Raw genomic sequence first — 16,179 nt, forward strand, 5'->3', positions numbered from 1 at the left:
AGGGCCGAACAATGGCCTAACACAGGGTGTCCCTTTGAGACATTTCACCAAGGGGTGTTGCGGTGAGATAGAGTTAGATAGACGATTAATGGAACCCTAATTGGTTACTAAGCGGCAAGATCATTAGTCACAGTACACGCGTAGGATAAATTAAACTTAGCACAGAAGGGTAATTAACAATGATTAAAATACAGAACAATAGCACTCTATTAATTATCCGTTGATGATTACAATCTAGCCTGGCCCTTTTATAGGTCTCCGGCTTTAGGTACAAACCGATGCCAACCGGCAACCGGCTACGAACTGATCCGGATCCAAATCGGCATACCAATTCCGTGTCCATCCGTTCGCTTCTCAAATCATAATAATTCTATATAAATATATAATCAGCTCCCGGTTATTAATTATCCCCTCGGTTCCCATTCTGGACTTCCCTTGCTGGCCGGTTAACACCACGAATCATCCTCAGTCCGATGGACAGACAGAACGAGTAAATCAAATTATTGAGGACATTCTTCGAGCACATGTTGGTGCAAAACCAACAAAATGGGAACGTTATCTCCCACATTTGGAGTTTGCTTATAACAGCTCCAAGCATACATCGACGGGATATAGTCCTTTTATGTTGATGTATGGTTTTCAGCCACGAGCCCCGATTGATGTTAATATAGATCATGATGAGTTGCGAAGTACACAAAACTTTCTTCGGGTTATGCAAGATACATTGCATATTGCACGAGATAATATAAAAATAGCTCAAGATAAAGCATGTTTTTATGTTGATCATCATAGGCAACCTCGTGTCTTTAACCTTGGACAGAAGGTATTTTTACGTGTACCGCCTATCATCTCGCTCTTCCCGATGGTTTTGGAATTCATCCAGTCTTTCATGTGAGTCGTCTAAAAGAACTTCTAGGTTCTGGCGACAATACAGTTACAACTGAAACTTTGGTTACTTCTGAAGAGTTATCTTCTAAACCACATGTACCGGAAAGAATTCTCAATGTTAAAACAAAAAAATTACGTACTAAAGAAATCCGAGAATTTAAAATAAAATGGATGGATAAATCAATAAAAGATGCCACATGGGAACGCGAAAATACTCTCAGAACTAACTTCCCTAGTTTTCCATTGCAAGAGTGCAATATTTTAAAGAGGGGGAGTATGTTATAGGCATGACCATATAATATCCCGTTGTCGTAGTGTATTCCACACACTACGTGAAAACCATAAAATAATATATCCGAATTTAGATACATATAAATAAATAAATAATATATCAAAAAAATTTATCACGTGCATAGGGCAAGATTCGAACCATGCACCTCCACGTAGATAAACCCCAACTTTACCATTGTAATAACTTATCTTTAGTGTTATAAATATAGATTTAATACGTATAAGACCTTTATTTACACATACCTTTATTAAAAGGTAAAAATCATGTATTCTTTAGAGTGTGAATATTTTATTTACACGTGACATTAAAAGTGACTCATGCACATCTAGCGTGCACGAGCCCTATATTTAGGAAATGACAAAACATCACATGCACATTTAGTGTGCATGGGCACTTTAGGTGAAAAAGCATGAAGCCATGCTTAGCCTCTTCCATCTTTATATAAGGAGGAGAAAAATATGTATATGGTTGTTGATTAATATAGAAGAATTGATCAATCTAATAGATTCGTGGGATTCACGAATTTTGCCATCTAATTGCTCTAATAATCTAAATATTGTTTTTAATTACACTAAACTCGTGGGATTCACGAGGTTACTATCTTACTTCTCTTCCTATTATTCATAACTAGCCTTAAGTTGTATTCCTCTTCCTCCTAGTCCAAAACCTCGGCGGTTCCCACCCGACTCACGCAACGATCCGGAGCCGAAGGGCACGACACCGTGGTCAGAATTTACCGTAGTATTCTATACACATGGATAAGTGTGAGGGTTAAACAAGAGTGTAAAGAAGGGGAGGATTACTTTTAATCCTCGGGATTGAGACAACCCATTAGGCCAAGTGTGAACATGGCTGGGGGCCTTGGGTATCACTATAAATAAGAGGCCTAACTACCCTCATTTCATCATCTATTGACTACGTTGAGACATTGTTCGTGAGTGGTTCAACTCTTGTAGTGAGCGCGCTAGCACTAGGTACGACTCGATGCCAAGGCGGTGGTATGGGACGCCGATCGAGGCTCGAGTTCATCTCGATCCCTTCGCTCAAGGGTTGTCGGGTGGATCAGCACCCTTCTTTCTCTCTCTCCTCTCTATCTAGATCTATCTATTCATCTACCGATTTAGTTCAAGATTCGGAGAAGCCGGATCAACTAAAGGCCAAATGGACACGGACACAACGGAAGTCAACGCCAACACGAAGGAACCAATGGGTCGACAAGTGTCGGAGTTGCAACAGCGAGGGAGCTGAAATGGGCATGTTGAGCAAACAAGCCGACCGAGGAGGTCGAGGTGCGCAGAACCAGAAGGGCCGCAACAAACAGGACCAGACTGGACGAGGAGTACAAGCAAGGCGGAGCAACGCCAAAAGGAGCCGTGTAGAAGAATCGGCTGCCACGAACACTAACACCACGATCTGACCTTAAGTTTAGCTTGAGGGGGAGTGTTGAGCTAGCAAGCTCAACCGGATCCGGATCGGCTGAAGAAGCCTGAGCCGGATCGATATCCGGAAACAATCGGCCGGATCGGGGAGACGGATCGGAGAGTTGGATTCGAGCGGGAACCGGAAGCCTAGTAGTAGCCTAGACTACTAGGTAATCATTGTCTCATAGTTAGTGTCAGTCGCATGTATGAATATTGAAGTACCTGTCAGTACTTTTGTCAGTCCTTTATGGACTTGTATAAATAGTGTTGTTTAGCACGTTGTATGTACAGAGTTTTCAGAGTGATATTTTGAATTGAGTTTATGTTCTGCTCTCTCTCTCTCTCACGCGTATACTCTTTGTGTATTAAGCTTCTCCATTAAACCTTCATCTTATTCTCTGTTGCAATCCGGCTGAGCCGGTTTTGTCTAACTCTTCCACACGTTTACATTCACACATATAATATCCCGTGGTGAGAATTTACTATAGTATTCTATACACGTGGATAACTTGGATCTCAATCCCGAGGATTAAAAGTAATCCTCCCCTTCTTTACACTCTCGTTTCACCCTCACACTTATCCATGTGTATAGAATACTATGGTCAATTCTCAGCACGGGATATTATATGGTCATGCCCATAATAGTGAAGGTCCAACTTTGTGAAATATTTTGCTCCATTGAGACGTTCCAAAAGATTCGGGACTAATGCTAGAGCATATCTATTACGGATAGTCAGTTTGTTTAACCTTCAATAATCCACAACCAACCGAAGAGACCCATTCTTTTTCTTAACGAAGAAGATAGGTGCACCCGCACGGGATCTAAAATACCAAATGAATCCGTTTGCTAGATTCTCGTCGATATATTCCTGCAAAGTCTCTAGCTCTATAGGGGAGATATTATAAATCGGCCCCCATGGATGTTCTTTCCCTGGTTGTAAGTCAATAGGTTAGTCGTATGGCCAATGCTCTGGCAATGTATTGGCCTTCACCTTATCAAAGATGTCTGAGAACTCTTTTGTATTTCTTTGGTAGTTTAATGTGTGCTTCATGTAAGGTGGATGATGGAGTTGCTACTATTGCGAATACGAACATGTCCTCGTTTCCCCTTTCCTCACGTAACCGACGTAGAGATATGGTCGATAACTTATGGGATCCAGTATCTAATGTCGGAGATTCCTAGGTCTCCTCAATTGTTCTTTTCATCCAATCAATCTTTGGGTAATGGAGTTCAATGATGCTATGGGTCGGACATCAATGACTCCTATGGCTACTAAGTTTGGAAGCTTATTCAAGAGGATGTTTTGTGACAATGCAAACTCACGATCCATGAAACAAGAGTTGGCTCCAGAATCTAGGAGGGCAGAGGCTAGAACTCGATGACATGTAGATGTGGTAAGCTCCACTTGTGGAGAAAAAAATCTACTAACTTGATTTGATGAAATGGAACCACGACTTGGAACTAACTCTACAATCTAGGATGGTCCAACCAAATGGCTCCTATTTTGGCCGGACTTACTCGTTTAACACATCCTCTAATTGGCTCAAGACATCGAATCTATTCTCATGGCATGGACTATTAGGCTTACTTGTGTTATTAGAAGTAATAATGGAACTCGAAGTAGGGTTGTCATGTGCACTTACTTGGTATACTTGATGTCTAGGTTTATGGGGACAATTCACGGCTATATGTCCTGGACTGCCACAATATAGGCATAGGCGGTGCACTCGACATCATTACTTTTCAATACCTGATAAAGGCCCTTGACATTGTGTTGACTCTATTTCCATTGAAGTTGGGCCATCCCTTGTAATGGGTCTAGAAACTTGTGGAGGCGTTGTCACTACAGAAGCGTATGTCTATTTCAGTTGGCGACATAACATTTGTTGGCGCTCAGAACGTCGCTCAAATAGGCGATTATCACATTGCACAGCTCAACTAATGGCCTTTGTAAGAGACTTCAGATCTTCATGGAAAGTAAGAAAAAGATCTTTGACATCATTACGCAAACATTGATGGAATTGATTCATTAAGGCCGCTTCATCCCAAGGGATATCGCATGCCAAGAGACAGAAATCAAATGCGTAAGCTGACATGGGACGATCTCCTTGTCAGAGCCTTCGAATCTTGTTTATCGCCGTCCTAGTGTTGTCGGTGTCTCCGAAATTAGGTGCAACATGTGTAGTATAACGTGTGAAGTGTGAGCCTCCACATTTGCCCCATGTCATGGTACATTGGCATAGCAAAAATGCCTCATTTATAGAGGAATCTAGTGATGCATCTTGAAGTAAATGTGTTGCATCCAATCTACCAAACCATTTTTCCATATCTTGCATCCAACTAGAACAGAAAGATTTGAGATTGACATACATACATACATATATACACGTCATACATACATGCATGCATGCATGCCATACATACCAATATGCCATACATAAATATATACATACACATGCTGCTTGCTACATTAACACAATCTTCTCAAGGGTGGATGGGTGTGCCAGCAGCGTGCATGAGGCACACTACCTACTCCTAATAATAGGAACTCGCCCTCCCCTTGTAACACATCTAATGTGTTGAGGGGTTCCGTGATCAGAACCACAACACACTACCTTGCTGGATTGAGGTGAGGGCCTTCTCGACGGGTAGAGAAGGCCCTGTGAGTCGTGGGCTTCTAAGTCTTCTTGACGGATGGAGTAGATGCCCATGACTCAGAGCGAGGGTTTTGAGGTTGGATAGAGGGTGGTTGGGCGGTATGTTCAAGGGGTCTCAATTATTCATCTAGCCATCCTTCACGTAGTTGAGTAGTGTTGATACGCGAGTCCAAGCCCAATCGGAGATCCACCCTAATCGCACAATTAAATAAACATTTAAGTTAAATTGATTAAATCTATAAAAGAAACTTTAATTAAACCATTAAATTAAATAGACATTTAAGTTAAATGAATTAAACCAATAAAAAACCATTAATTAAAACATTAAATTAATAAACTATTAAGGTGAAAAACAACAATTAAATGAAAATCAATAAACCTTGAAACCTATAAACTCATAAACCTGAGTTTTAGAACTAAACCGAAACTAAACCGTTTATTAAAAATTTAAACAAAACTAGACCATCTTTTGGAACCAATAAACCGTTAAACCATGGATTAATGGACCGAAGGTAGATACATATATATGCATGTATGTGTAGTAACATCTTTTAAGAGGCCAAAATGGGCATGTAAAATCAAAGAAGAGATTACATCTGAGAAGGAGAGAGAGAGAGAGAGAGAGAGAGAGAGAGAGAGAGAGACGGCCATGGACGAAAACTTGATTTGAATCATCAACGCAGACGTAGAGACACGGAGACAGTGAACATGGTTGCTCTATTCTTCTTCTTTGCCTCTTTCCTGTCGCTGATCGAGCAGGGATCATCGAACATCATCCCCTCCAACTCAGGTAATAATTCCCTCGATCTTCTACGCTCTTGTGATGTTTGGGTTGGAAATACCCACCAATTAAGTTTAGCCTATTTTGTTAATTTATTTATTTTTCCCCTCCTCAGATGCTCTGCAAGAAGCGTCAAAAACCATTCCTACGTTTTCTGATACATAAAATTGAAGAGAAAACTACAATAAATAAATAAATGCAATTAAACATGTGGCACGAAAGATTCTGAACTTAGATAGACTGAAGCTTCTACCTTCCGAAATTCTCCAACATATACTGATTCCAAGATGGAGGGTCTCTGAAGTGAGCAAACCAGCTTTGGTGCCAGATGATAATGGTCATTATTCATCATGGCGTGAATCTGTTGATGACGGTGTGTGTGTGTGTATATATATATATTATATTCCCTGCTGGCTTGCTGTTCGGCTTCTGCTGCTTTTGTTGTTAGCACTATTTGGCTCGTTAATCAATTGTTTTGTTCCATCTGGGAATCTTTGGAAGACATGAAACACCTGATCCCATTCTGACCTTGATATGTGCCCACATGTATAGACATAGACATAGACATAGACATAGACATAGACATAGACATAGACATAGACATAGACATAGACATAGACATAGACATAGACATAGACATAGACATATACATATACATATACATATACATATACATACATACATACATACATACATACATACATACATACATACATACATACATACATACATACATACATATATACAATATATATATATATATATAGAGAGAGAGAGAGAGAGAGAGAGAGAGAGAGAGAGAGAGAGAGAGAGAGAGAGAGTTTTGTTTTCAATTGTGAATGTAGCGATTGTGGGTTTTGTTCAAAGCCTTCAAGATCCAAGATATCAGATAAATCTTCACAATTCAGACTCTGGTTACCAAAGGGTATGCATTTTACTTTTTGGTTATTAAATATTTCTGCAAATATATGCTCAGTCTTTGACCATGGTTTAGAAATACTGAGCTAATGAAAGATTGATTTGTCAAATTAATCAATAGAAAGCACTGCTTTAAACCATGGAAAATGCTACATTTAAATCCTCTCTACATGCTTTATCATATTTTTTTCTTTAAGAAATAATTTCATTACAGAAAATGAGGAGTTTCCTTGCCTTTCTCCAATCCCACTTAACTCATTATTTTCAGCATCTTTGAGATATATGAGAACATTTACTCTTATTATAGATGCACGTTTTTGCTTCTTGCCAATTGTTTGGCAAACAAAATTTTGAAGATTATGCACATGCCATGTAACGCAACAAAGAAGATTATAAACCTATGTGAAAGCAATTGCTGAATGCATGTGTGTCACTTGTGAGCAAATGTTGTTAAACTTTTACCAAATCCAGTGTTTAAGACCCTCCTGTGAAATCCTGGAGATTTGGGATTCCCTAGTCGCCATCGTTGGGAAAATAAAATTTGAGTGCATAATATCCATTTGTCCTCTTTAAATTTATTGAGTTATGAAAATTATGCCTAGGGCATGATTCTGTATTTGCTTATGATTTTGGGAGGGTGGTTCGAATGGTAAAAGCAGCAGAACTTTTAGGGCTCAAACTTTGAAGAGAAATTGTAGAAGAAAATGAAAAGGAAGAAGAAGTTGTTGGATTTTGTGACAAGATAGGTCATAACAAGTCACAATTCTGAAAAAAGTCTAATGCAGAAAGAAAAGAAGAAATACACATTAACATCGTTTAAGAATAAAAAAAAGGCCTAGGAGACCAAACAATAGATCTTAAAAGGTTGTTTCATTTTTTATCTCAGCAAACCAAAATTAATATAACTAAATTGGTGATATTCCTACAGTGCTAGATATTCTCATTAGGTAAGCACTTTAACATCTTGAGTTTAAATTAAGATTTCTTCCAAGCAAGGTGAAGCACCTTCAGTGTTGGATAATAATAGCCTGGGTTTACTGAAATCATGCATGATGGGGCTGTGGTCCAGATAGATGTGGCCAATGACCATGAAAAACTGCTACTGCCCAGTCTTCTGTAACCCTTTTGGGGAGTATTGGAGCTTAGTGAGGATGCAATGGCTCTTTGCTGATAATCTTTTGCAGGTGCATTGTTGTCCTTGAATAATTTCTCTCTATGTCTAGCAATCACAGTGCCAACCATTGTTCTTTGTACTCCATCACGCTGCAGAGTGGGCCAAAGCCTTGCCCAAACCAATACAATGGCAAACAATAGCACAATTGGCAGATCCATTATTCCATAGTTTATTATACATAGATGCCAGTGTCAACCTCTAACTGCTGTCAAGAGGGCTTTAGCTTTCCTATCATCCTATAGAGTGCAAGAGAGAGGTGTATCCATATTAGACATCCTCATGATAAATGCATCTTGTGATGAGTGAAAAATTTAGGGCCTTACAATGGGCCATTTTATTACCAATAGTAGAGGTGTGTGGGGGTCATGGATGCTTTCATTATCAGATTTAACATATCAATTTAGATCACTCTATTATTTTTCTCACTTTAGTAATGTCTTAATGTGGAAATCCGACCTATATTGGATCTGGGGTAATGACTTTATCTTTAGCCATGTGATTGGAACCATTCTTACATCTCAGCATACCAACAATGATTATCTCCAGGTTCTGCCTGCTATTTTGATAACCCTAGTGCCAATCATGAGTACCTTTGCTTTGTTTTTCTTTCTAATCCTGGAAACCTTTTGGAATTTCAGAAATTTAACTTCTGATGGTAACATCATAGGTTCTAGCAAGGTTTGATATAGGTGAAGCAAAGATAATGGATGATCCAATAATTGGAAAATCTGGTGTCCCTACAATGATTCAAATTTTCACATTCTTTAGTGGAACCAGAGTTTAATGAATGCATAGCAGAAGCTCTCTAGTTATGATAATGTGATAATATGATAACATCATTCTTTATTGAAGTAGGGGGCTAGGCTGCTGATGTAAAATATTAATTCCTGTTGGGGACTCTAATGCCATTAGCTCTCCTATAAAATCTGCATGAAGTCTTCAAATAGGTGTTTGAATCACTGATTTGAAATTCATAAGATTTGTTCCAGCCAACAAATGCTGCTGGTGAAAGGGAATACTTCAGCTTTTATTAAGAGAATATTCAAACCACTCTAAAGTATCTTCCACCTTAGCAATTTTTTCACTTAGACCTTTAGGGAGTTGGGCCAACATGAAATGATAAATGAATCATTTGGTCGACAACTATCTTCCATCTTAGCAATTATTCTCATTTGATCCTTCAATGAGGTAGGCCAATGTTAACCTCTTCATATTGACCTTAGTAAAATTTTGCTATTAATGTAAAACAAATTTTTGTGCTGCCCTCATTTTCATTGTATATTGAATAGTTACTCTGGAGATCAATCTTTGAGAAAACTTTAAATTTTAACAGGATCCAGATCTGGAAACAATTGTTATGACTGATGGAGAAAAGCGGAAATTTATGTGCACGTTGCCTAAGTCAGCTGCAGAACAGAAATCAAAAACTGAATCTTCAGAGAGAAATAGTAGCAATGCCAGTTTGACATCAGAGAGAGGAATATCAAAAAGTCCTGATGATTTACTTGCAATCCTCAAGGATCAATGTTTTTTAAGGGTGAATTGGTTTTTTGGCTAGCTTTATCAATGTTAGCTCTATTGAAACTTGATATAGACTTGATGTAAAACGTTCTTCTCACAGCATGAAGGTTGGTGGACATATGAATTTTGCTATCATGGATTGGTAAAACAACTCCATACCAAGGATAAGGTTGGTAAATTATGGACAAAATAAGCGAGATTCTTTGTTTGTAGGTTGTGGGAGTCTCTATTTTGCATTTTTCTTGACTTCCTTTAGATGCTTTTGATGATTGAAATTTCAAGCCCTGATCGAATTTTTTTGATATTGTATATTTTCCTCATTGGCAAACTTTGTAGTTGCGTGGTGGGTCATATGAAAGGAAATCTTTGTTAATAGAAGCAAAAGTATTGGTTCTTTTATTAGACATGCTGTTTAAGTTTTTGGACAAATCAAAACTTTAAAGGTTGTATATCTGAGCGATATTGTCATTTGTAATCTCAAGAATTTAATCACAAAGAATCGTTATCTCTGGATTTTATTGAATCATGATGTTATTTATATTTGTGTCAATTTATGTAACCACAATAATTGATGCAGGTTATTCAACAGTTTGTACTTGGTGCATATGATGCTGAGGCAACTTCTAATGTGCACCAGGATGTGACTGATGTTTCTTTACAAAAGGATCATCGCTCAAAAAGTGCAGCTCAACGGTAAGAGGGGAAGCAATTTTGCAGTGAGCTATGTATATTTACAATAATCATAAATATGAAGATACCATCGTATAGATCAGATTTTCCATAGTCATTAGTTGCTGTTCATCTAAGATATATTTTGCTTCGTATTCTACCTTGTCACTAAAAACCTTCAAAAATGTTCAGTTTTTTTGTCTGATGTGGGTGTGGTTTTTCAGCTACCATTCTCATATATATACCAATGGAACCTTGTGCGATCTTACAAATGAGCCAAGACAAACAGAGGTAAGTGCAAATGCTCATTCTTATTGTTCAAAACCGTAATGAACTAAAAACTTAAAGTTGTATAGTTGAATATGTAGGTGAGGTTCGTATGTGCTGATACTGGCAAAAATATGATAGCTTCTATCACTGAAGCTTCAACATGCAAATACACTTTGATTTTCCATGCTCCGATTCTTTGCAAGCATCCGTAAGATCATTTGACCCCCAAGGATTTTTATCCCTTGGATTAGTGTTTTAAATGTTTCTTGCAGACAATGATTGATACCAGTGCTTTTGGGTTATTACATAATTCAGGCTATTTCAAGAGGAAAGGCCACAGTCCCTTGTAATCAACTGCCAAGAGATGCCGATGCCATCAGAACCAGAGGTGGTTGATAAAGTTGAGGAAGATGGCATTGTAATAAGTGGGGTGCTCCCTCCATCACAGGATTTCGACGAGGAATAACCTTGTTAATTTCATGAAACTTCACAAATGAGCAATATCCTTTCTCCATTTTTTTTTGGTAACAGTTTAGAACTTTATTCGCTCCCCTAAATACTTTTGTATACATGGTTTTGCAACTTTTCAACACTCTTGTAAAACCATAATTGTGCATACTAGAAAATTTAGGGTTTAGATTGACGGCTTGTGCCATATTTCTCAGTTTCCATTCTGAGAAGCATGTCTTACTTCTATAACATGGGGATATTGCAAAAGATGAAAATGTCAATGTCAAATGGTGTCAGAATCTCAAACTATCCTCAGATGTAAACTGACTTTGTGATTGTATTACATGTGTTCAAATTCTTATATCACACAATTATTATCCTGCTTCCAAGTTTTGCAAATTGTTGAAGTTCGTTTGTTGCCAATGTTTGTTTCAGCTGCTTGTCTGTTGCCATTATTTTAGTAGAGAATGAGCAGAAAGAATTTAGAAACATACAAAGTAAAATATGAGAGACAATTAATGACTTGAACTCAAGTGATGGGTTGATCTTGGAGCTGTCTTCATGTATAGGGTTTGGCTTACTCTTATGTGATCCTTTTTGCTTGCATTGAAGTTTTATATTGGTTTGCATCCTTTGCTTGCATAATTCAAAGTTTTGAACTAGTCCGTATGCTTTAGTGACTTGGATGTCAACTTTTAATGGTATCTTGAATAGTAGGTTCATGTATAGTAGGTTCATGTCTTTTTTTTTGTTGGGCATTCTATGACTGCATGCACTTGACCACAACCTTTGCAAATAGCTTATTAGAAAAACCAATTTAGCAAATCTTGCACTTTTTGGTTGGTTGATCGATTATGAAAGATATCTTTCTGGTTTTAATGGTTTTTTGGGTTGCATAGTGCCTGTTGTTTATTTGGACTTTCACTCAAATTTCGAGGCCCCTGACATCGGAAATACTTGGGAGTGCCCCGTTTCTTTTCGTTCATTTCTGAAACACAGACGGCTACCCTTTGGTACCACATAATGAAACAACACTTCATTCAAATTCAAGTTCAATTCACCTATCTGTTTATTATAATACATCCTCTCCCAACTTGAGATCATGGTCTATCTTAGTCATTCTTGTTCTTGCACTAAGGATTGATTTGGGTTGTCCATCCTTGATCATTTGAAACTTGTTTTGTTCAGGGGTTAAGAGCTAGCTTTTGTTGCATTTCATGACATTGGGTCATTGAAGCCATATATGAATACATAGCTTAGCTTGATACAAGCCTAAAGTATCGGCACTTAATTATTTTTTGTTAGTTCCTAGTTGTCTATTATGTGGTTGTGGAAAATTTCTTCTAGGGGTATTACTTGTTTGGGGTGCATGTTTGGAGTAAGTTGTAACTTGGCGCCTTGGTGTTTTGCATTAGGTCTCTCTTTTTGTTATCCTACCTATAGATTGTTCAAATCTTGCAAGTTGAACTACAAACTTCATGCTTTTGTAAATCATGAAGCATTTCTTATAATTGTATTTTGGACAAAAGAACATTCCAACAACTAATTGATCTATTAAATTCTTTATATATCTAATAATATGTTTGCCCATCCTTCTCTAGCATGTTATATGTACATAGAGACATGTACATAGTGTGAAAAAGGCCAAAATGGCTTGTGCTCCTGTCTTTCACCTTTTTTACTTTATTTCCCCCTTTTTTGAGATATAGGGTGTGTGAGTAAAACCCCTCTATGATATAGCGTGTGACAGCCTCACTCAACGATTCTCTCTTGGCTCTCTGCTCTACTGGTTTGTAACAGTGGTATCAGAGCAAGGGAGACAACGATAGGAAGCTTTGGAGTCGGAAGCAACGAGTGTCAGAGACTTGTAGCAGTGGCGTAGGATATTTGTGCGGCAAGCGTTGGAGTATTGGGCCCAACTGAAGCATCTACCTGCTGTTGGGCATCTACAACATCTTTGACATTGAAGAAAAGAGCCTGCTATTCATAGGTATTTCCCCTAATTAAACTCTCACGTTTATTCATCATCTGCAAAACATTTCTGGTGGAAATAAACTGTGGTGGGAGAGATCCCTCCCACATTTGGAAGAGAGATTTGGGATCAGTATGAATGTATAGCAAAGCAGATGCCTACAGTTTGTTATTTGGGAAATGTATGCTAGTTAGTATTGTTGATATTTTGGAAGTTATATGCTTTCATTGGTGTGTGTTATATGCAAGAGTGGTATCAGTCTTTTTTGACAGTTTGTAGCTGATATTTTGGAAGTTGTATGCTTTCAGTGGTGCGTGTTACACGCAATATTGGTTTCAATTTTTGACAGTTTGCCATAAGCTAGTCAATTACTAGTTTTGTTGCCCAATTGTATTTTGTTTCTTGATACTGTCATTCACTCCCATGGAGTTCGAAATGTTGGATGCATCTAGTAGCACTTCTGTTGGTCGCAATAGTTCAAGTAAGAACTATTCATTTTGGGAAAAGACCATATCGAGATCCGGAAATTTGATGGATCTAATTTTGCTTTGTGGAAGAATCAGATACGTGGAGTATTGGTTCAAAGAAAGTAAACGAGGCATCTAGGCGGCAAAGTGAAAAAGCTGGATGACATGGATGATGATGATTGGGAGTAAATTGACGCTTTGACCATGTCTACGATAAGACTGCACTTGGCGGATAGTGTCGATTTCATTGTTTTAGACAGTAAAAATTCCGAAGAACTTTGGAAAAAATTATGCAATACATATGAGAAGGAAACTGCTGCAAACAAAGTGTTTTTGATGAGAATGCTCTATGACCTTCGCATAAAGGACACCAATAGTGTTGCCTCTCATCTAAATGAGTTTAATGCATTATGGTCTCAGTTGCAAGCTCAAAAAGTGACTATGGATGATGAGCTAAAATGTGTATTTCTATTATGCACTTTGCCTAGCTCGTGGGACACATTTTGCAACACTATTAGTGCTAGTGTACCAAATGGGAAATTGGTCTATAATGACATATGTGGAGCACTATTGGGTGAAGAAATTCGTAGGAAATCGATGGTCACCTCACAAGTTGGAGAAGCATATAATGTACGAGATTCTGGTTATGGCAAGAACCAACAACGTGGTAGAAGCCAAACTAGAAACAACCATGGAAATGATAAGAGCAGAAGCAAATCTAGAAAGAGTCTTATGGAATGCCATTACTGTCACAAGAAGGGTCATATGAAAAAGGATTGTTATGCCTTGAAGAACAAAGAAAGAGAAAAGGAAAGGGGTAAAAGTCATGGTGATGGGCATGTTATGCAAGTGACTGGTTCATCATCCTCAAAGAAAATAGAGGAAATAAATGCTACATGCAATGATGATGTTGACATTCTGGTCATGGATGATGATACTACGTATGTGATAGGGTGTATAAGACAAAGGATTGTTGTACACAATATGAGGGCGTGACCAAGCATATTAGAGAGAGTTGTGAATTAAAATAGATTATAACGACCAAGGTAACTATGAATTAGAGAGAGAGACTCAAGAAATTAACACAAAAGATAGAGAAGATGAGAAAGGGGTAAGAATGTTATAATATTCAATTATCAAGACCATACAAAGGAGATAAACTCCACATTGACCTAAAAAACCAAAGACCTTCTTACTTCTAGTCACTCAAACCCACTACTAAGACCCTTCCTCTTCCACTAAGACACCTCTTCCCAAGCCTCCTCCTCCTCTATTAGGAACCCTCCTCCTCTAGTAGGATCCTACTCCCAAGACTATCACTTCCTCTTCGTCTTCCTCGTTCACGCTATTTTTAGAAGCTTTTTATCTCCTTATTTTAGCCAAGACCCAACAACCTTCTAATCATCACATCTCTCTCACCCGAGCTCCAACTTTAGAGATTTAAAAAGCTATAGATAGATCTCTTGATAAGCTTTCTAACCCATATTTAAACGTGATATTTGGGTTACAAACGAAAGAGTTTTGACCATTCCTTTTTTATTGTTTTTTATGGCCCGCTTTTTCTCTTCTTACTTTTCTTTATGTATCTTACTTTTACTTTTGACTACTTCTTAAGATATTGATTCGTGTTCTTTGCCTCCAAATGTGAATGCTGCATACCTTATATTCTTGTAACGTTCAATGGCTTGAATTCTAAAAACACTTTCACAGTATGTTAAGGTGAATATGGATCACTTGCTTACTCATACAGGTTGTTGGACTCTGGGGCTTCATTCCATGTGACCCCACATAGAGAGTGGTTCATGCTGAGAAACAAGCTCAACAAAGGTATGTGATGCGTATTGAGAAGTAAGATATTCTATAGTAGTTATTAGGAAATTTGCTACTAGTGGACATAAAGGTGAAACAACTATTTAGCCATCTACAACTATTTAGCTATGCACAACTATTTAGCTAGTCACAGCTAATTAGTTGCATATGTAAGTCACTTATATACTTAGGTAAAAAAGTAAGAGGTAGAGAAGAGAGAGTAGTTGTAAGAGAACAGAAAACTGACGAGAGCGAGTTGAGCTCTACGTGTAATCAAATAGAGGAAGCTTTTTGGTTTGGTACATAGAGGTAAGTCTCCTTCCCCCTTCCCTTTCTGTCTTGAGCACTAAACAATCCAACACATCACGATCCGTTGTGCACAAAGAAGAGCTGGAGCGCCTTTGTAACATGGTATTAGAGAAGAGTTGTTCGTAAAGAAGATTAGAGCAGTACAGATCTGAGAAGTTTGGTTCTGGTTGCTGATTTGAATAAGAGAGTTGTCTGTGAAGTTAATCATAGCAAAAGCCCTAATTGAAAGAGAGAATGGCTGCTGAGAATGGAAACCAAATAGTCATAGAAAAGTTGGACAAAAACAATTTCCTTGCGTGGAAATTCAGAATGACAAATTTCCTGATGGGAAAAGGATATTGGGATGACATTGAAGGAGACCTACAAGAGGCTCTAGAGATCCCTGAAGGAAATGCAACTGTCAAGGGGCAAGGAAAGTATTGCATTGGAATGGAATCAAGGGGCAAGGAAAGTATTGCATTGGCTGTCACTTAGCATCTGAGATTCGATGCTTGGACACATACAAGATGATTTGCTTCCAAAAGAAGGTTGGGATAGTTTGGTAAAACTGTTTGCAATAAACACAAAGGCTAGAAAGCTT

At 38.1% G+C, this 16,179-nt stretch overlaps 1 protein-coding gene across 1 annotated transcript; it reads left to right on the top strand.

Moving 5' to 3' along the window:
* Nucleotides 1-5,879: 5,879 nt before the first annotated feature.
* LOC147847870 (protein OS-9 homolog) lies at nt 5,880-11,419 on the top strand. Its single transcript, XM_087338775.1, has 8 exons — nt 5,880-6,049; nt 6,886-6,965; nt 9,466-9,669; nt 9,754-9,822; nt 10,231-10,346; nt 10,547-10,613; nt 10,691-10,800; nt 10,908-11,419. The coding sequence occupies exons 1-8, from the start codon at nt 5,968-5,970 to the stop codon at nt 11,056-11,058; spliced, it is 879 nt and encodes a 292-aa protein (XP_087194901.1). The 5' UTR covers nt 5,880-5,967; the 3' UTR covers nt 11,059-11,419.
* The last annotated feature ends 4,760 nt before the right edge of the window (nt 11,420-16,179 follow it).

This window comes from Azolla caroliniana, unplaced genomic scaffold (genome assembly GCF_043228905.1).
Source record: "Azolla caroliniana isolate FFs.n. ecotype wild unplaced genomic scaffold, voAzoCaro1.0.p SCAF_612, whole genome shotgun sequence".
In the NCBI taxonomy this organism is placed as follows: Eukaryota; Viridiplantae; Streptophyta; class Polypodiopsida; order Salviniales; family Salviniaceae; genus Azolla; species Azolla caroliniana.

Coding starts and splice junctions, on each gene's coding strand:
- LOC147847870 (XM_087338775.1), top strand. CDS start 5,968: ATGGTTGCTCTATTCTTCTTCTTTGCCTCTTTCCTGTCGCTGATCGAG. Junction 10,614..10,690: donor ATGAGCCAAGACAAACAGAG/GTAAGTGCAAAT, acceptor TTGAATATGTAG/GTGAGGTTCGTATGTGCTGA. Junction 10,801..10,907: donor CCGATTCTTTGCAAGCATCC/GTAAGATCATTT, acceptor TACATAATTCAG/GCTATTTCAAGAGGAAAGGC.